Raw genomic sequence first — 21,961 nt, forward strand, 5'->3', positions numbered from 1 at the left:
TGAATATTTAAAAAGTACTTTTGTAAAAATTCTAAAGTACATGTACAATTTATGGGATATTCCATGTTGAAAATGTAATATACGGACATCAACATTTTCAAAGCTTCATAAAAGCAAAATGTCCTTTCAATCAATACATTTTCTATATATAAATAAAACATCCGACATGCTGCGTCATCTGTAATAATATAATATACGATAATGAAAGCAATTACAAACATATAACAATAAAAATTTACTAAAGTTAAATTTAGTATAACTACATATAGTGAAATTACTTATGATTATGATGCATGGTGCCACAGTTGGTGGTTTTATATCCTGCAACAATGTTCCTTCCTGTTAAATAAGTTATATTCAGTATTAATTAAGTCTATGACATTCATATAAGCAAAATAAATATATTTAAAGAAAATATTTACAGGATATGTTTTAAATAATCCTTCAAAATCTTCTTTAAAATGTCTCATTATAATTTGTATCAATTTTATCTCTGTTGGATTATTAGAATCATTGATATCTTTATATTTTTTATGTTGTCCATAATTGAGAATTTTTTCTTGTTTTTTTATAATTTCTTCCTTTAGAACAGTGCTCGGAATTAGTCTGAACATTTCAGCCGATTTCCGTGATATACGCCTCCTTTCCTCTCCTTACCGCGCGCGCCGCAGCCACTAGGGCCAGCGCCGCCGAGCGTTAGGAGCGGCACTATCCGATTATGAGTGGGTTCTTCTTTCTATTTATTAAAATTTAAAAAAATTTATTGAAATTTATTAAAAATAAATTTTTTATTTTTAAATTTATTTTTAATAAATAAATTTTAATAAATTTTTTTAAATTTTAATAAATAGGGAGAAGAACCTACTCATAATCAGATAGTGCCGCTCTTAACGCTCGGCGGCGCTGGCCCTAGCGGTTGCGGCGCGCGCGATAAGGAGAGGAGAGGAGGCGTATACCACGGAAATCGGCTGAAATGTTCAGACTAATTCCGAGCACTGCTTTAGAAGATCTATAGAATGTCCCATTAGTTTTTCATAATGCCAAAACATAAATGTTTTTTGTAAAAGTATCGGCCACGTGAATATTTTTGATACTAGGTATTTCATGAACATTGTTTAAAAATAATCTTTGCGCAGGATATGTCGCTTCAAGATAGGAATAAATTTTGTGTTGAATTTTAAGATCGTTTTTTGATGAATCATCGTCAACTATTTGACATAGAAATTTAGTCTTTTCTTTAATTGTTTCCTCAGTTTCTGTATCATTATATTTTTCTGGTTGCCAATTACTACATCCTGCTTTAGCGGATAATACTTTCTTTTGTTTTTTTATAGGTATATTTAAACTTTGGCTTAGACTTCTTTTCATATGTGGCCTATTTAAGTAACAATTTCGGTCTCGAAGTTTTAAATATGTGGTATAAAATCCATCGCCAAAACATGTACCATCTTCATTTATATCTTTAAAAGTTTGTGGGTATTTATTAACAATTTTTTCAGCTATTATTTTAAACGCTTTGGATGGTATAAATTCTTGAATGTTTCTCATTTCAGAAACGGTACGGTTCACAACTGCATTTATTACATATTTGCTGCGACTTCCATTTTGCAGTTCTTTAAGCACTGTTGATTCTAAATTATTCCATGGTATTTGAAAATTTATCCAAAATTCAAGTTCTACTTGTTTATTATTTGATATTTGATTTATTGGAGATAAAATAGATAGCGAACTTGATGATGGCGAAAAAGTTTCCTCATTTAAACTAGATGTGAGTGAAGCAGTATCAGAAGACATAACTGCAGTTTCATTTTGTACAGACCAGGATTCTTCTGGTCGTAGTAACATTAAAATTTCACCGGAACAAAATTTTAGAACCTCATTGTCATCAATTATTGTGCCATCTTTCTCTATGACAAGAACAGAACCAACAATTCCAAGTTTAATATTACTTTTTGTAATAAGATCTGTTAGCATATCATCTGATTCACGAAGTATAAGTGATATTTTATTTTTTCTATCGGCAGACCAGACTTTATAGAGATACGACATCTAAAATAAAAGAACATATATATACATGCATAATGTAACAATTTACGTTGAAGTATAAATTGCTTACATCATTTTAAGATCCAAATTTATGAATCAAGAGGTGCATATTTGAAGACATATACAGGAATAGAATTTAAATTAGTTTCCAGGATAGGATGTGTTGCAAGTAAGGAAGTGTATGGGAACAACAAAATTTTCTCTACATTGCAATCTATACCTTTCAATTCGAACTGTTCATATATGCCAAAATCAGGATTATATGTAATTTTTGTTATGGTACCTAAAAAATAAATGTTTGTATAACAGTTATTTATCAAAATGTATTTAATTTTACATAGAGTGAAATAATCAAAACAATCTTTACCTACACAGATACACATATTTTTTTTATACGTTATACCTTTAAAAGTAACTTGTGAGGATATGTACTTTATATTTTCATTTTCTCTTTTATGAAAATAATCTGTTATAATGAAAGAAACTTGATCATTAAAGTTTTGAGAAATATATTCTTGTGCATCATCTGCTATTACTAAAGTACGATAATTATTATTGAAATATTGATTTTGCAAAAATTGATGTTTGTGTGATAATAATTTAATTACGTTCTTAAAATTTTGGGAATGTTTAACAATGTTTTTAAAATACCTATGTTTGCTTTCAAACCTCAAGGTCCATAAGTGTTTCAATGGACCAAAACATGTAGTTAAAATGGGATAATGAGAAATATAATGATGCTTCGGCCTTAATTTGATACTTGGAAAACATTTTACTCTCAATGATAAGTAATCATTTATCTTTTCTTGTAATAACGCAATCTGACCAAAGGACAAAGCAGGAGCACAAATTAAAGAACATATTTCTCGAAGATATAACATTAATATCCAAACATCATCCGTAATATTCTTAACTACATCAAAGATTGCTAAGGGAAATATTAATAATATTTTTCTGATTTGACTTGCAGTGCCTGCAATTTTAGTTGAATCTCTTATAAGAGGAATACTATTACGTACATTTTCGTACAAAAACTTCATTTTTTGCAATCTATGATTTAGAAATTGATAAGGAAACCAACCTTCTTTCACAAAATATTTTATACAATATATAAGATCATATGAAACGATTCCTTCAAAAAGATCATGTGCTATGCAGGGTGGTAATCCTGGATTACAAATGTGAAAATAATTAAGTTTATTCAGAGGCGAATCATTTTTTATTCCCTTTACAGCTTTCATGATATTTTTTGCTTGTGTGACACACAAATTGTAATTATCTGAATTTCTGTTTATATTAGTAAATGCATACTTTGATTGGAATTCATTTTGAGTTATATCACAAAAACGATAAAAATATTCAGAATTAAAACTTTCGGTAAAACCACCAATTTGATGGCTTCCTAAATTATCCCCCAACATAGCAACAACAGTGCCAACAAAATTTATTGTTTTATTACCAACATTAATATCTATTCCTTCATTTTCTAAACATTTTAAATCATTTATAAGATATTCCATTATTTTTTCCAAACCAAAAAATGTTACATGTTTTTCATAGCATAACATAACAAGCTGTATATTATCAACTTTTGATCTGAGGTAAGGGGGTAAATTTCCTAGCACCATATATACGCCAACAAGTTTAAATTTTTTTTTAGCTGAACCCAAAGGATTACATATTTCAAATGCATCTTGATACAATAAAATTTGTAATGTATATTTATTATTACGAAAGAAATTGTTGTTTTTTAATACACTACCATCTTTAATATTAAAGAGCGCATTACTATTAGAAATCTGAAATAAATTTAAACAAAAGTTTTGAATATCAGAATTTTGTAATAAAACCTTAATAGTTTTCAAAATTGGAATATAATAATAAAAACATTGTTTGTGATTGTTATCAATTCCTAAATTAATTTGTACAGGCATCACAATGTGAAAATTTTGTTGAAAATATATATCTCTTGAATACGTATTTCGAAGACTACCATTAATGGAATTATGAATATTTTCAAAAAAAGAATGACTGTGTTGAAACATATCTTTAATTTTATCTTTTATATCATCTTGAATATCACTTTCATTTAAAGACTTAATAAAGTGTTCATGAATAAGTTTCAGTATAGATGACATACCATCTATTACAGCTTGTAGAGCAAATTCTGTTAGAAAATATTTTGCAGTCAAATTTAAATATAATTGTGAAATAGCTTTTTTAGTATTTTCTATATCACCAAAAACTTGATTTGAAGTTATCTCTTGAGAAACAAGATTGAAATTGTTACTCACATCAAAATTAAATTCTTCGTTATTAACAATAAACTGCTTATCAAAATTGTTTTCATTATTATTATATGAATGATGTCTACATATGTGCACTGCATAAGTATTGACTGTCTTGAAAATTGTGTTATTTAGAAGACAAGATCGATATCCACAACAAATCCCAATTTTACTTTGCTTAATATGATTATATAAATGTTTATGAAAATCTACTCTATTTGTAAAATAATTGTTACAGTTTTTTTCTTTGCAACAATAAGTAACACATGTTCTTTCTTTATAATTTTTTGTGTGGCATCTAAGAATATGTTTTTTAAAATTAACATATTTATTAAAATGTTGCCCACAGTTTTTGAACAGACAAATAATTTTTAAATAAGGCATGTTTTTATGAAAAATTTGATGCTTGTTATACAAAAGAATGGATGAAAATGTACTGTTGCACATTACACATTTGAACATTGTTCAATATTTAATCTTCAAATAAGTAAATAAAGAAATTTATAATTGTGTAGGAAGGAGTTTGTGTGAAAGGAGAAATAAAACTGGACTGAGATAGGATTCATATAAGGATATTTCCTTTCAAAGTAGTAACTGCAACATATTTCATATGAAGAATTATTGAAAAAAAAGAAAATAAAATTGAATGTCACACAAGTGAATGATATTACAATGACAATTATAACATTTGTATACATGTTTTGAAATCAATTAATAAAACATATCATATTATGATCTTACCTTGTCCTTGGCAAATTTCTTTTGTAGACTCACTCAACTGTTTGAAATGTTGCTTTAGAAAACGTTATATGAGGAAATAAACAGAACGAAGTTAATAGTTAGAGATGATCTGCTCAAGGTTATTAGAAGAATCCTCTTTCTTTTATTATATATCACTGCAAATTTTAAGTTAAAAATATGTCAGATTACATAACACAAACTTGGATTTTAATAAATTTAAAAATTAATATTTATAAAATTAAAAATACAAAATTATATGTATGTAAAACTGTGATTTTTCAAATAATTTTTACGATTGTAAGTTGAATTTATGTAAAAACAAAAAAATTCTATTTAAAAAGCATGAAAGATTCTATTAATTTACAAATATATATGCAAAAAATTTTTTGTTTGAACATTACAATATAAAAAATAATGATATTATAAAGATTTAATGAAATTACAATGAACAGCTATTCTTTATAATGTATATGTTTCGAAACTAATTATTAAAATATTTTACTTACCTATCTTGTGAGACCAAAAGATTGCGTGATCGAACAAACAATAACGATTTAGGCAAATTGAACAAAACGATAATCTCGATGAATGTTATACGGATGTTCTCTCTCTCTCACAGAGAAATATATAAAAATTCACGCACTTCGGGATCCGGACAATCGGACAATGCTTAGGGCTAGAAAGTACAATGGCTAATGGCTGGATGCAATCACGCACGAACACGAACTGGCAGCTTTTCGATAATCGTCATTTCGACGGTTTAGCCAATTCGTTACTAGTACGTCAGACTTATAACACGCATGCGACAACGCTGCTTACGCGATCGCTAACCAATCAACTACAAGTAGCTGCTGCGCGCCTATCTCGAGATATTAATGCCATCACATCGCGCATATTCTGCAGCGAGATATTACCATTATATTTTGGTAATATTACAAAAATTAGGATAATTACATAAAATATTTGAAATATTATATTATTTATGTAATTTTCCATATAAAATAAGATATATTTACATAATAATAGACAAATCTACATAATTTTTGTAAAATTACAAAATTTCTGTAAAATAATATAACTTTTTTAAAATTACATGATTTTGTGTATTTACTGCATTATTTATGTAATTTTTACGTCTATTATTTGTGTAAATTTACCGACTTTTTTTACAGTGTATTTCGGTATCCTAACAATGCGATTATCCGCAATGTGGTAACGCGTGCATTGTTTCGATTGACTTTTAACGAATTTTATAGATCCATAAAAGCATCACAACAATGTGAGCTCATCGACATTGAAGCTGCGCGTATAGTAATGGATATGCAACGCGACAATAAATTGTTTGACATCCTTCATCCAGGATCTTGCCAATCTTTCAAAGATGCAATGTCATCAGCTGCCGCTTCGCGATAAATTCTGACCGATAAAATGTTATTGCGAAATGAAAGTACGGGCGTCTCTCGCGGTATACGCTTGTTATATGCTTTTGTGCATATGACGCGAAAAAGTAATCGCAAAATGCGATCTTTTCATATTCAGAGATGCGTTTCTATATTCATACAGACTTTTTATTCTAAAATCGAGACATAGTTCCAAATGGTTTTTTTTTTTTTTTTTTTTTAAACACAGCTGTCTCGCAATGCGCGAATTTATAAACAGGAAACTTATGTATGCTTACCTGAATAATTCTCGATTTATTGAGGATCGTGTTCCCTCCCGGCTGATAGCGTTCCATGTCCCTCAGGATACTACGTACGCCGACGTCGTCCGCGTCGACCAAACGAAAGGCATATTGACAAAATTGTACTTGAAGTCCTCGAGGTCGAAGGTTTCGATATCCTGCGCAAAAGCGAGCGGACGAAATCGAGTGGGTCTTCACTATGCGTTTCAATATCCCTAGGGTACTTACGAAAGTCGTGAAGAGGTAGTGGTACTTGTAATCATTCATCTGCAGCTGCAGGATCTGCAATGTGTGCAAAGCGATACGGTCAGTTGAAATCGCTCCCGCAAAATGGAATATTTAAACTACGAGTCGGTGATTTTTTTTTCTTTCAAACCAAAATAATTCTCAATTCTTCATCAACAAGTTTATAATTAGCAATTTGTCATAGATTATTTTTGAACATAATACTTTATATCGTGTATACATCTTTTAATTAATTTAAAATTGTTTTTTTCTCTCAGCAAAAATTTACTTGGTTGTAATTTTTTTCATAATCGTTGAAAACATTTAATTTCTGATATCTGTGAACTTTTTAATTTAAAATTTTTTTAAAGCTATAATAATTGTTTCTTAAAATATCTATTATTTGAAATAGATATTCAAAAAATTACTTATAAATAATACCAAATGCAAGGAGTGTGTGAGTAGACTCACCATTCGTAGAAAATGATGCATGTGTTCGGGCTTCGTGTCCACGATGAAATTTTGAATTTCTTTACTCTTCATTTCGGAGAGGACCTGCCTGTACGAATCGGGATTTGCCTGCCTGAGATTGACTTCGATGTCACGGATTTTCGGTGATCTCACCAGCCCCCGAAACTTCACCAATCCTGAAAATTAAGATACCGATTGGTATAATAATACAGTAACATAAAAAGTTAATATAAAAGATAAAAAATTAAATATAAAATGTAAACAACACAAAGTTGCGAAGCTACGATCGTGGATAATGATGTGTGGGAATCGTTTATTTCGCGATTTTTGCAGGAATTATTAGGTCGGTCGCTTAATGGCACGGAAACCCGTGAATCGCGTTATCCGATGAAATCAATACTCCCCAGCGCCTAAGTAATCAAGGTATCTGACTTGCAGGTCTTCCGGGGGGAGTAGATTCTCGTAGCAGTTCCCCGGCAAGTTATCGGCGGGAACTTTGGCTCCTGAGATTTCGGAGTGTGCCGGGACAGACGGCAACATTTCGGTCTGTCAGGTCTCTTCGGACAAAAAGTGCTGAAGTCGGGATAATCTTTCAAGGTAAACTCCGCTCCGTGCAAACGATTCACGCTTGATTGACGCGCTCAAATTTGCTCAACAGCTTTGATATCGTGCACATATTCGCGTATATCGATACTGGCATCGATGGATAAGGGATCGCCGCGTGTTCTATGGACCGTGATGACGAATCATATGACAGATAAGCACGATTTAGTATTTAAAAAAAATGTATTCGCTTAAAAACTTCTAGTGATACAAAAATAAAATTATACATGTCTTCAGTCGTAAATTGGATTAATTAGAAGATATTAGAAAATAACCGTTATTTACAAATTAAATATTCCAAAATATCTAACATTTTATCAAATAACAGAAAATATTAGATAAAAGCTATTCTGCGTAAATCACTATTGTTTTATTATAATATTGGATCGATTAATGATATTCAAAAAGTTTCTTCGGATGTTTCGATAAAAATAGAAGCAAAAATCCGAAGGAAATGTTTGATCAGCCCTGTATAACGCTCTTTTATTGAAAATAAAACAAAAAATATATTTAAAATTATAATTGCCTTTTAAGAGCAGTTCCGAGTAATTTCAGACAAAAAGTATACTTTGTCATGCATTCTCATTCAAGTGTCAGCAGTAAATAATGCAGGAGCGAGTAAGAAACAGAGTTTAATTGAAGCCGTGTTGGCGGTAACTCGAATAAGACCAGAATGTTCTCATGTAAGCAGATTTTGTATCCTCGGGGACGACACCGTGTGACTATCCCAAGCAACACACTGCGAATACACCGTTGCAATAGCTCAAAGTTAAGCGCGCATGTTCCGTTGGTAAGACCACTACCATGACAGCCGACTATAATATCGTCGCGATATAATATCACGTCGTGCATGAAGAAATAGATACTGCGATAACAAGATTGTTTGCACGATAACGTAATGCAAATTCAAACGTGGTGACCTACTTCGCGAATATTAAGCAACTTATCGATGTTTCGACATTGTTATTGCCTATGTATTATCCTATTATTATCCTTCCTTCGCAAATAATTAATAAATTGCGACAAATTGTCACAAGTGTTCGACTTCCGAAAAACTTCGCAATTACTGGAAAGCACTTCGTGCGCGATACTGAAAGACAGTTAAAGAGGATAGTTAAAGCTGTGAAGCGTTCTCCTCTCTTTATCTCGTTCTCTCTCTGCTTGAGTTGAAAATAATAAGCAGAATATTTCTCGCGGTTTCTGGCGTGACTCGTTGCAGCTCAAATTATTAACACTCCGCGTACATCGGGGACAGACTTTCATGGGAGTCGTTTGAAACGGTGGTTTTAATTAAAATAGCATTTCGTACGTTCCTCCGCTTTTCGCAATTTCACGGGCAACACGCGAGAGAAAGAGAAAGAGAGAGAGAGAGAAGGAGAAAGAAAGAGAAAGAGAGCCGTATTTCTTTTATGAAATTGACATCGTGAGAAGCTATAAAACACACATTATCACGAGATACATTTCAAGAGGTTACAATGAGAAGACAGTCTGTGAATATCCATCAAAGTGAAAAAGCGAGACGTCGTTTACGATCGTGCAACGTGAACTGCGCGCCATTTACAGATTGCTAACTAGGGAATTAACGTAGCTCGACTTAATGTTCGTTGTTTAGCGAATACCGAGGAAGATTGCGTTTCTAGGGAACGAGATGTCACATGCGAAAATGCACGACGCAATTTCTCACTGCCAACCGCGTCGCGGTTTTGGACTTAACGGCATAATATTATCTACCTTTCGACGGCGAGTGTTATAGTAATTTATAGCCTCACGTTCACATGTCCTTTTAATGAAACGTAGAATGTACAAAAAGATATTTTATAATATTTTCGCACAATAATTAGCAATAATTATGTGATAAAAATAGAAACGACACAGATCACTACTGACTATGAGGGAAAATAAGGATCTGAGGATTGTCGTACGAATCTTGAAAAAGAATTTCACCGATATAATTGGCTGTATCACTTGTAGGGTTCTGTAGAGCGTGGAACGAGAAAAAAAATTGTAAGTCAAACCGAGCACGGTGGTTATTCGACGATGAGGATAATTTCTCCGGGGAGTCCGAGGACGACCGCGCCTGCTCCCAGTGAGAGACGAGTTATTATATCGGCTTTTATACACTTTAATGACGGCCACTTACGATTGGCGCTCGAAACGTCAATATGCTCGTCTCGATACCGCGAAATATTGCGCTGAGTCGACGCGAGGAAAGGAAGCCGTCAGCGACTACTTTTGCTTCCACCTTTTTCGCTTCTCGCCTTGAGTGGATAGCGCGGTGACAGACGATCGAAATAATTGGAACGTCGGCTGTCTTAAACATGCGCATTTCAAAAAGATGGCCGAATGAATATTGGAGGCGCTCGAGCGGCGACCGTAGGATTCGATTTAGAAGTACTTTGAAATATTTGAAACGCTTTAGAATATAGATACGTTTTCAACTATGTAAAAGATACCCGGTGGCGTATTTAATGATATTCCGGGAGAGATAACTTCTCTTGCGGAACAATTATATTCTAAGAAAGAAGAAGAAAATGTAACAATCGCTTTTGTGTGAAGTTTCGTGTAAAAAGTTGCGTAGTTAATTCTCCGAAACTTACTACAATCTTATGCATGATATTCCAAAGAAAGGATATCTCTTAAGACAATCTCAAGGTCGTTTTAAACATAAAATCCCATAATAAATTAATAATAAAAAAACTGTAATAATAAAAATTAGCAATAAATTGTTATTAAATTTTCAATTATATATTAAATTTTCTAATTATTATCTTGCGAGATAATAAAAAGCAATCAATTTCATAAATCTATTGATTTCGTGTCAAGACCATCTCTATATTTGTCAGTCATATTGTTTTGTGAAAAATACAAACTACAAAAATCAAGAATTGCGAAAGCAAAAACCGAATTGGCGTTTGTTGTTCTTCCGGAGTACGATAACTGCTCTAAATGGACTTTAAAATAATAGTTGCCAAACACGAGGTGTGTTGAGTGCTTTAACAACCGTATATATCAGAATGCAGTATTTAAAAAATGTTATAACCCAATAACAATATAAAAATAAAACTTAGAAACATCCACAGAGTTGACTAAATAATTTTGTTTTGCAGAACGAATAAAGCGTCAAAGTTTCAAAGTCGTACGACGCGCGGTTCTAGGTATGTATGCGTTGTGTACGTCTATCGATTTTTTTTTTACTGCGCAACCTCTATCATTGGTAACACAATAAAACGCGTTGTAACGCCAAACGTAACTATTTTGAGACGCGTGCCGTTACATTTTACGACAACGGCTCCGCTTTACTAGCGGGAGATAAATTTGCGGAATGTGCGAGATACACGCAGGGTTCTCGTTACCCGCGCCAAGAATTTCGAAAGAATCCACTGTTTTCGGAAGATTCGCTCATCCCATTTGGGCATCGCTGGCCAATGTGGAAGAAACGTCACAGAACTTCGGCGATCGTCGAGTTATTTGAAAAGTTTTCGAAGACTTTCGCCGTGTTTGGGCGGAATTCATAAAACGAGCTTCCTTTCTCTTGTTCTTTCTTCGCATGTGTTGTTGATCTAGCCGTTGTATAAAACATACACGCCTGACCGGACGCGTTGAGATGGGGAAGGTCGTTCATGAAATTCTCATTATAACAGGGAGAAGCGGTTCTTCCACGCACTTCCTTGTAACGATACACCACGTGGTGAAATACCTGCGAAAGGATGTCCGCAAAATATGGCCGCGGTCGAGTGTAATTTTCGCGAACGTTTCGCTGCCCTCCTTGTAGATTTCTTCAACTTCCTCGTAATTACCGAACGGTCGGATCGTGCGAAGAATTTTATTCTCCGTGGGCAAAATCATTTAAAATACGTGGTTAAAATTGCAGAGGAAAAGCAGTGGGCTTGTTTGGTAAAATCTGGAAATACGTGAGGGAAATTATCAATTCCTCAACAATATTCGGGATACGTGAGAAAAATGACTCGTAGTCACTCGCGAGATTATATGAAACGCGTGAGAGAAATTACTGACGGTCGATTATACTTGAGGTATGCAATGGTGATGACAAACGCTTTTCTGAAAACTTATAATACGTAAAAATGAGAAGCTACGACAATCGAGAGACAATCTAAAAGATTGGATTCTGACATTATCGTAATATATGTCATGTATTGTGCGAAATATATATGGCGTGTCCCAAAATTCGCAAATCAAAATAGGAGAAAAGTTTTCAAAGTATTAAATAATAAATTTTTTATTCTAAACAATAGTTTTTGAAATAAAAAATTCCGCTATCCCGAGTCAAAATTTAGCACCTATATTGAACCTTAATCTTTTATTTTGAGGTAGGCATAAGAGAGTCAAAGTAGATGTTATGCATTGTATCGTATGTATATAATAGCACCTACTTTGGCGCTATAATATGTCCGAAATTTCCTTTTTTCCTGCTAAAGCTTCAAAGTAGGGTTTAGTTAAAACCCTCCGTTGACCCGCTTTAGACCCTGAAAATATATAGATTCCTTTTTGCCAGCACTACTTTTATGATATTATCAAGAAATTCTAATGATTGCAAATGTTCACAATAAAAAAAATACTAACTATAATTTTGATTAACGATAATTTTTAATAGCATACAATTTAAAAATATCATCAATCAATACCATTTAGTTGAATTTTATTATCTTTTGAAAATTTGTAATTATTAGAAATTTCTTGATAATATCAAAATATAATATCAAAATTCAACTATTGAGTATTAATTTCTAATATTTTTAAAAATTCTATGTTATTAAAAATTATCATCAATTAAAATTATATAGTTAGTAATTTTTTTTATTATTGTGAAGATTTTTGCAATCATTAGAATTTCTTGATAATATCATAAAACTAGTGCTGAAAATCCATATACCTTTGTGATTATATTAAAAATATTAAATTAAGATATTAAATATAAAATAAGATATTAAAAACATTACATAATATTTATTGAATTAAATATTATTTATTAAGTATATGTAATACATATAGTTAAGAGTATATTATTAAGTATAGTTAACATGCGTTAAAACAAGTTCAGACAGAAATATTTATACAGAAAAAGGTTCAAATTAAGACTGAAACGTTTGATAATATTGTATCACTTAATAAAGCAATAATCAAAATGCAACCACATTATGCATATTGCTCGTATAGTTTTTCATTCTTATTTGAATTTTAACGAGTACATCTAAAATAGTTAACATTTAATAAAAAAATTAATTTAAAAAAATTTTTTTGCGCTGAATCTTTTTCAGATATCATATCACTATTTTGAAGAAGGAAACGGAAAGGTATCAATATTAATGAAAGTTGGAAATGCAACGAATTAAATATTTTTCTTTATGATTAAACATTATAATAACTTTTATAGGTCGAATTTATCTAGTATATATATATATAGTGTATATATATATACTAGATAAAAGTTCGAGGTTTAATGGAGGAGTTCTCGCAGTAATACAATCTATTTTGTGAGGCTCTATAGGTTTAAAGTAGTATTTCAACATCAAATTATAGGAGATCAAGTTTTAAAAGAGGAGTTCTAGGTTCTAATTCCGTAAAAATAGGTTCATATAAGCTGTATGAGCATTAAAAGAGACGCTAAATTTCGACTCGGGATATCACTTTAACTTATGCGTTTATGCACTTTATTGCACTGTTTAAGATGTTGTATTGTACGTATTTTAGATGTTGAAGTTTTATTTGACTACGTTCGAAACACAGTTTTATAATTTAACACAGTTTTATAAGTTATAAATATATTTTATAGCTCACGAAAATACTGTTGGAGCTGTCACCTTCACCTTCGGTTATAAAAGTATAATACGACCACACCGCCTGGTTTTGACGGATCTCACATAAGAAGGATTTGACGTTTCACGCTTGAACTAGCGAACTTTACGAGACAAACCTACTTTAGAATAAGGAGAGAGTATCTTAAGCGAAATATATTTCACAGAAATAAAAAATGTTGAAAATACAAAGCGCATCTGCAGTATCAAAAAATTTAGCAAAAAATACTTTATGCTCGCATACAGCTAACGTTAAAAATGTCATAAATATTTTATTACAATTCTTACTATTTTGAATATTGAAATATTCCGCCAACATTCAAACGTTTATTGTTGTTATTTGGAGTTTATTCGCGAAATACACCCACGAAATCCACTATTAACTGCAAACTACAAAAATTTCTCGATGAAAGTGCCGGCTGCCATAAAGAAAAATGAAAATATGCGAACAGAGAGACTTTACTACTTTTTTTTTCACTTTGCATTGAAATATAAAAATGCAGGGTCGCGGGTTCAACGTGACGATTCGTCCTTCCGCTAGCGACTCCATTATTCTGGAGGTTTCGCGAGGAATGCGAATGGTGAAGAACGGTGAGCGTGAAGAAGGGAATAGCGCGGAAAGAGGGACGCGGGGATGGCTGTTCGATGGGGTGAGGGAGTCTTGGAAGTTCCACAATGGCCTGTGATGGGCCAGGTTGAAGGTTCATTGGCGATTCTTGCAACGTAAGGACACGGAATCAGGTTGGCGGGTCTACGAAGCAGGCTCGAAACCGTTTCGGCCACTCGGTGTACTCTTTTTGCCTCTTCTTCGCGTGGAAAAAAGGACGAAAAGTGCTATCATCTCGCGGCAAAGCCGCTCTTTCTTTCTGTCATATTTCTTTCAAGAATGGACTGGAAATATTATACCGCAGAAAAATGAAAATCGACGCCGTGCTAACCGTGAAAAATTAATTCGCGCGCCGATTTCACCTCATGGTATTTCGATGGACTCTAGATGTAATTACGACGTCGGAATCTCGCTGCAGACTTCTCCTTGAATAATGGAAAGGAGCTGGAGCACATAATTCAGTGCGTATAAAGACCGCCGCGTGGAAGAATGTTCGCTTAATATCGCGTCATATTATCCCTGATATTATCTCGTCGTTATTTCAATCGGAAAGCTTCTCCAGCGTTTCATCAGCTGCGTACATATAATGCTCCGTTTGCAGAAATATTTTCAGAATATAACGTTTTAACGTAAATGTTTAACGAAACAATATAAAAATCTAACAGCGGATAACGGCAGAATATAATATTTAGAAAGCGATACTGTGTCTTGTTTTAATTTGAAAATAAAATAGAAAAATAGATTTCAAATTGAGAATAAATTCAAACGGTTGGAATAACATTTGCAAGCAATGCTTAGCCTGTTTCACAAGCGCCGTACATCATGACAATAGTTCTAAATCGTGTGTCTTACGACTGCGAAAGCAGACCCAGGCTAGCTCGCGCAACTATAATTTCCTTAGTTCGCTGTTAAACATCGCACAACTCTGTATATGCGGGGAACTTAACGTTGATATTACATCGTGCCACGGACACAGGGCTTCATTGTAAAGTCTATTCACTGTCTGCCGGCGAATTATGTAGAGCGCGTTTATTGTGCGAAGGTCTCTAACGCGCCGGCTTGATTTTGCTCATTCTGCGTGTGATATCTCTTTTAACCGTGTGTCAGTGGGAGAAACTAATTAAATTCGAGAAGATAAGTGCAAGCTCGGATGGATAAATGGGTAGCGAAAACGAGCGGTGTGATTTAGATGCGTGTCAAGTGGAATAATTCAGTGTTCGGTAATATTTTAATGAAAACTTTATATTAAAAAAGTTTTGCTAAAAGTGATCTATGTATTATATGACACATTGTGAATATATATCGAAATTTAATACTTAAAAAAATCATTAATATTTCGGCCATCATTTTTAAATTCCAAAACAAAATGTCTACAGAAAAATGCCTGAGAATTCTTACAAAAGCTCGAAATTCCTCGATACTCTGTACGTATTCTATGCGAAATTCCATTTTCGTTTGAAATTGCAGAAGAAGCAAAGGTGTTTGAACTTTTCGACGGAGAACTGAATTGACATTCTGCAGCAGTCTAGAGGCATACAAAGAATAACGATTAAGGCATTCTTCAAACGCCAATATCCGTGAGCACAGAAATATTCGCACGCGAAACGCTTAAATATTTTGCAATGTTATATAAATAGATTGAATTAGGAATAAATTAAACAAATTTGGCTCTCGCGTAACGTATTGGAATGTATTTGAATTTTTCGCACAAGTTAAATTACTACGCGAGAAAAGGGAATTTGTCCGTCTGATTAGATAGGATGCAGCGATTCGAAAAACGCGTAAAGTGGATAGTAGTTGTTACTCGTTGAGCAAGTTTCCGCGTCGTCGTAGCAACTCCACTTCGACGGAAAACGAGTAAAGTAATCGCGAATCGATATCAGTGGCTCTCTAAACTACTCGAAAGTTAAAAGAGATCTAGTGCCACGCTGTCTGGTTGCCGGGATCACCGTGAAACTCGCAACGGCATTTACTCGAATGAGTTAAATAAGTCAATTTCGCAAACCAAAATCCGATGTCCATCTCTCGCCGTCAAAGGTGACTAAAAGATTTCATTCGGCAAAACTAAGCGACTTAATTTGTCTTAAATCCTCTTAAACTCAACAAAATATAATATGAGGTTTGACAAGTAAATTCAAAGAATGTTTCGTTCCTTAAAAACAATCAGTAGTATAGCTAACTTTGGCTAACTTGGAAGAAAAAGTACTACAGTTTCTCGTCCTCGTGTTTTAACAGAAAGCAATGACGGATACATTACAGCAAATGTGAAATTTTTAGTAAACTTTTAACAAAAGAGAAAATTAGATCCAGCAAAGTTTATAAGGGCTGAGCTAAAGGAGAGTGTAAAAAAAAGACGATATTTTTACGATATCGAAAACAGTAGTCACAAAAAGTGATCTCGAAAGATAAGTTTCAAGAATGTTATCAAACGTGAAAAAAATTTATCTTTGTGTATTGTACATAAAAAAACCTATTTTGGAAGTGAAAAAACCAATATAAAAGTCAATCGTCAATAAAGTACAAGAAGAAAAAAAAATTTATCGTCAGATTTCGTATAAGGATCGTTCTGCGATTTACACATGATCTTGCAGCGGTTGACACGATCGGGCGCAGCTTGATGCAAGAGTTTCCGGAATAAGGCCGTAACGTCGACAGTGAAACCACTCAAACGACAACGTCGCGACGATGTTCGATCCTGCAGGAAAGGCGAAATTCCTCGGAATGAATCGCGGGCTCGTAGCGGCAAACACGCTCGAGACGTGTACGATTTCACCGACCCGAATCTCTTACGCCTCGCGGATACATAACGCGCCGAAATTGAAAGTGTAGGAAACACGTAGATCCCGGAGTTCCGGTAAATCTCTCGAGGAATTCAGTCGTCGGGCCTGGAAGGAGGTGGGATGCGCGGGGGCGAACGCGGACGAGGGGCATTAGTAGGGGGTCACGGACGTATTCTAATCGGCTTGTACGTGCACTTCCGCGCACCCTCACAAACAGCTAAGCTCGTTGTGGAAGGCGGTTAAGCTCGAGAGATGTTTTCATCGAAGGTGGTTAAATTCCAGGAAAATCCCGTGGAGGCGCGGAAATAAAATTATCGACAAGGGAGTAAAGTTGGATGGAAAAACTTGAGGTTGTTGTCGCTTCATTGGTTTAAATGTATTTGTCCATCGATAGTATCGTTGGACGTCGCCTCGTCACGCGTTTAATGTTTTTTATATCGCCGTGCGACATTATTGCTGCGCATTATATTTGAATGTCACTGAGGGAATTTGTACCATGTATAATTCGATTCGCTTAATTTCGTTGTCGTGTTTCATATCTGTTGGGACACAGGATACATAGCGCTATTTCATACGAATAAATTGTAGCATGCAAATTTTAATGCAAAAGGTTGATAATTATCGTGCATACAATTAAATTGAATTTATAGCATAGCCGAGCACAAAGTGAGATAGTAATTTTATAGTAATATTATTACAGCTGTCGCGCTTGCATTCAACAAACCAATGTTCTAATCTAGAACAATTACAAAGCTGCATTTACTTCTGTTAATTACTTATTAAAATTAACTGTTGATATTTACGAACTATTTTACTAGTTTGGCGGTATATTATTTAGTATAGTATATTATTTTACATCGCGTATTATGGTATATATTATAATAAGTTATTTATTACACAAAATTATTATAATGTGTATTATAATAAATCTTATTTAAAGGACGAATAGAGAACAATTTCAGAAAACACGAAATTATTGTAATATGTATTATAATAATTTCGTGTTTTCTGAAATTGTACGCTCATCCTTTTCATTTAACGCTTCTTTATGCAATTATTCTCCTATTAAATGATGCTAGTAAGCAATTATCTCAATAATCGCAGCAATTTGTTTCGCGGCGAATTATGGACAACTGCGATTTGCAAAAAACCGCCTGCGGAGACGGAATGTCTTGTAAAATATTTCTTGCGACACGACAAATGTCTCTAGACGGCGGATTCGGCGACGATCTCGCAGAAGATCACGTATTGCAGCACGAACCGCGGTGAGGACTCACGTGCTGCGATGATCAGTCACAGGAATATTCCGGCGTCGTGGAACGCACATTTATAGCGCGCGATCCCTCTCTCGCATTGCTGCTAGTGCCGTTCCTAATTCAGCGCAAATCGCTTCCATCCGAAGGATCTGCCGACCACTCATCTCATCACTTGTTATTTCCGCCAAATTATGGGCGAGATAATTTAAGCGCGCATTGCAGTCTCGCTTTGCATAATTAATTCATACGTCTTTTGCCGGCGCGATAGAAATCCGGAATGCATCGAGAGAGTTGATTTCGCAACTACAATTTGCGTATGTTTGAAACTTCGAAAGAAGAAAAATGATTTAGAAAAGAAAAAAAAATAAGATACCGGCAAATCGCAGAAATTCGCCTTACTTTTGAAATTTTGTTAACTACACGATTTATATTAAAATATTTCACCAAATTATATTGAAATTTTTATCAAAATAAATTAAAAAAATTAATAATGTTCAAAGTTTTATTGTGATTATATATTTTCAAAATTTTCTGTCTAAAGTTTCTAAGTACATCTTAATCAGTTGCCGTGTACGTCGATAGAAGATAAATGTCCTATCCAAACTGGATAGGACAACGTTTTCGAACTATCTAGATTCGATTACACAAATTAATTAAAGCTATAGAACTAGCTTGTCGAAGCGATAGAATATTCTCTCTCAGAGAAAGCATCGGCGCTATTTCCGTGCTGAATCTTACAAGCTGTCTCTTGTCAAGCTGTGCTACTAACTTTTTATTCATTTTCACAACTACGCAAATGTGTCATTTCACGAGCAAATAGATATTTCATTGACCATCGCATATGCGGACTTTCATAAAAACTCGGTTTTATAATTCAATTCAGATATCAAATAACTTTGAAGTTAATTCTGTACTAACCAGAATAATTTCAAAAATAAAATAAAATTTAAATGTCCAGTTATTCGAGTTTTATTTAACTTGTAAAATACTCGCCTGCAGTACTTTCAAGGCAAAAAATATCGGGGACCGTATAAAAACTTTCTGTGCTCTTTGAAGAGAAAATACCATCTATTTAATTTCCGTTTGACTTTCACAAAACAAACGTAACGATTCACGATTGAAACATTGAAAGCGATTTGGAAAAAGGCGGTATTGTTCGTTCGCGCGCTCTCGACCATTTAATCCGTTAAGTAGTCATGAACTGTTCAGATCAGACAATAAAGTTATATATATATATATTTTCTTTGTACGTCCTGAATAAAAAATTCGCTCCTGACATATTTGCAATACCACGCGTTACTTATTTCCAATTATTGCATCAAAAATACTCTTCGAGCATTTTATGTCGTTTCTATTTATTTATGAAACGTGCGATGCCATTAGCACGATGCTACGTTATGATAAAGCAGTAGTAAATATCCCGAAGAGTTTTATCGGGTGCAGAGTAAATTTTAACAAATGTTCTTGTATGTACCGGTAAATGCAAAAAGCTGTTTCCAGCTTTTCTCGTTTTCACGCAGCAGGTCTTTTATTTTTGCTTTAAGCATAGTTATTATTACGTCTATTAAACCAGCGCTGTTTCCAGCAAAGCAGAGCATTGAAATCGGAAATAACATAAATAAGCAACAAAAAACACTCAACTTTCATATGTTTCGTGCGAATTCATTAAAATGTGCTAAAGCCAGTCTCGTAGTTTATTACGATTATAAACGCATGAACAAGTGCTTTATGCGGAAAATAATGTGTAATTTAATTTGTCATCACTCACCGTAGTCGTCTTCGTAGATGATCGCCACCTTGGTCCAGTTGAGGAACTCCATCACGTCCTGATAAGCGGCATTGAGCAGATTTTGTGCGGGATAGAGATTAATGCTGAACTCTTTCGCCTCCGCGTCCAGGTTCAGCCTGACCTCGAGATGCGGGATATCGAGGGCGTCGCAGATGCTGTGAATGTGCTGGCCCAGGATCGGGTCCGAGGGTCCGAAAACCGCCTGTACGCCATACTTGACCTGCTAGCACGCTGCAACAAAAAGTGACGTGTCCATTTTAGCGAGCGCGGCTTTGGCAAATATATCTTACACGTAAAAAGATGCGTTTTTTTTTTTTTTTTTTTTTTTTTCAGCGAAAGGAAGCGTCTTGGCAGCAGATTTAATCGGCGGATCGGACCTCAACCGCATTACGGAACGCGATAACGTAACCTGGTTTTCTTGCAACGTGTTTACGGAGTGCCAATTTTAATTGTCCGACGGAAGATAGCGATGTTGTTTTTTCCCCCTCGTTATCAATCCACGATGTTCAATCGCGCGTTTCCTTACGCGATTAACGCTCCGCCGCCCATCCTCCCTCCCCGCCATTCTCGCAGCGCGGAAAAAAAGGAAACTCCGATTAACTCGGAATTTCCGGCATGGCGATAATGCCGACATAATGATGCCGTGTCACGGCCGATAACTCCCCGGCGCGGCCAAGAACTCCGTGAACTGACACTAACGCAGCGCCAGACATAGAACATGAACGTACTACCACGGGCTGTCTCTTGTGCTGCTACTGCGGTTACTGCGCGAGCATAATGGGGCCGATTGTTGTACGTGCAGAATGACCGAAGCCGGTACATGCTGGCAACACCCGCCGGGGTTATCTCCGACAAGTTCTAAGTGTTGGTGCACGTCCGGCCAGGGTTAGACAACCGACCAAACCAAGTTACCGAGGCACCGCTTCTAACCGTCCATAGGAACAAACCTGCCCCACCTCCTTGCCCCTTTCTCTCCCTTCCCCCCCTCTCTCTCTCTCTCTCTCTCTCTCTCTCTCTCCGGGCGCCGATTGTGTCCTTACGTTGGCAAGTTAATTTACGGTGTCGCGCGGACGGAAATCGATTTCCTCAAGCGCACCGCACTCCGGAATTGCGCGTCTAGGCAACAAGACAGCGTTAGTTAGATCAAGTGCCACGAATAGTGAATTCCGGTAAACGCGAGCGCTTGCAAATCGCCGACGAGTCACGGTGACAATTGTTACACGAGACGCTGCGAGGAATTGCGGTGCCGACAAATCGAATATGCGCGTGTAGCGAACTAATGATGCGGCGAGCAGAAGTTAGAGGCAAATGGTTTTCCCTATACATCGTACAACTTGTCATTCGACGTGCAAGCGCGGCGAAATCCGCGAGCGTTTGAATTACGGAAAACTTTTCTCGCGCGAAATTAACGCGATGTCCGACGACGCTAAACAAATACTGGACACCCGCCTGCGGCCAGCAGTTACCAACGATCTCTTAGCGGGGTCCGAATATGTTGGGTCATTTCATGCCGGCCGATTAAGCCTGCCTCGTCCAGTTACCTCCGATTATCACAAGAGAACAGTGAAAAAGATCAACGGCAAGTTGGGAGCCGGCGAGTAATGGCCTCTCGCGCAGCGAGATAATGGGTTTTCGAGGTTCCATTATCATTCCACGCTACG

The 21,961-nt window shown here is 35.0% G+C and overlaps 1 protein-coding gene and 1 pseudogene across 1 annotated transcript; both read right to left on the minus strand.

Annotated features, from left to right (window-relative positions):
• Window positions 1-1,032: 1,032 nt before the first annotated feature.
• Window positions 1,033-3,767, minus strand: LOC136999022 (uncharacterized). Its single transcript, XM_067352419.1, has 2 exons — window positions 2,117-3,767; window positions 1,033-2,049 (listed from the first exon to the last, which is right to left on the minus strand). The coding sequence occupies exon 2, from the start codon at window positions 2,047-2,049 to the stop codon at window positions 1,033-1,035; it is 1,017 nt and encodes a 338-aa protein (XP_067208520.1). The 5' UTR covers window positions 2,117-3,767.
• Window positions 3,768-5,536: 1,769 nt separating this feature from the next.
• LOC136999023 (glutamate receptor ionotropic, kainate 1-like) lies at window positions 5,537-21,122 on the minus strand (annotated as a pseudogene).
• Between the last annotated feature and the right edge of the window lie 839 nt (window positions 21,123-21,961).

This window comes from Linepithema humile, chromosome 3 (genome assembly GCF_040581485.1).
Source record: "Linepithema humile isolate Giens D197 chromosome 3, Lhum_UNIL_v1.0, whole genome shotgun sequence".
NCBI lineage: Eukaryota > Metazoa > Arthropoda > Insecta > Hymenoptera > Formicidae > Linepithema > Linepithema humile.

Bases quoted from the DNA above. Each gene is read 5' to 3' on its own strand.
- LOC136999022 (XM_067352419.1), bottom strand. From the start codon at position 2,049: ATGTCGTATCTCTATAAAGTCTGGTCTGCCGATAGAAAAAATAAAATA.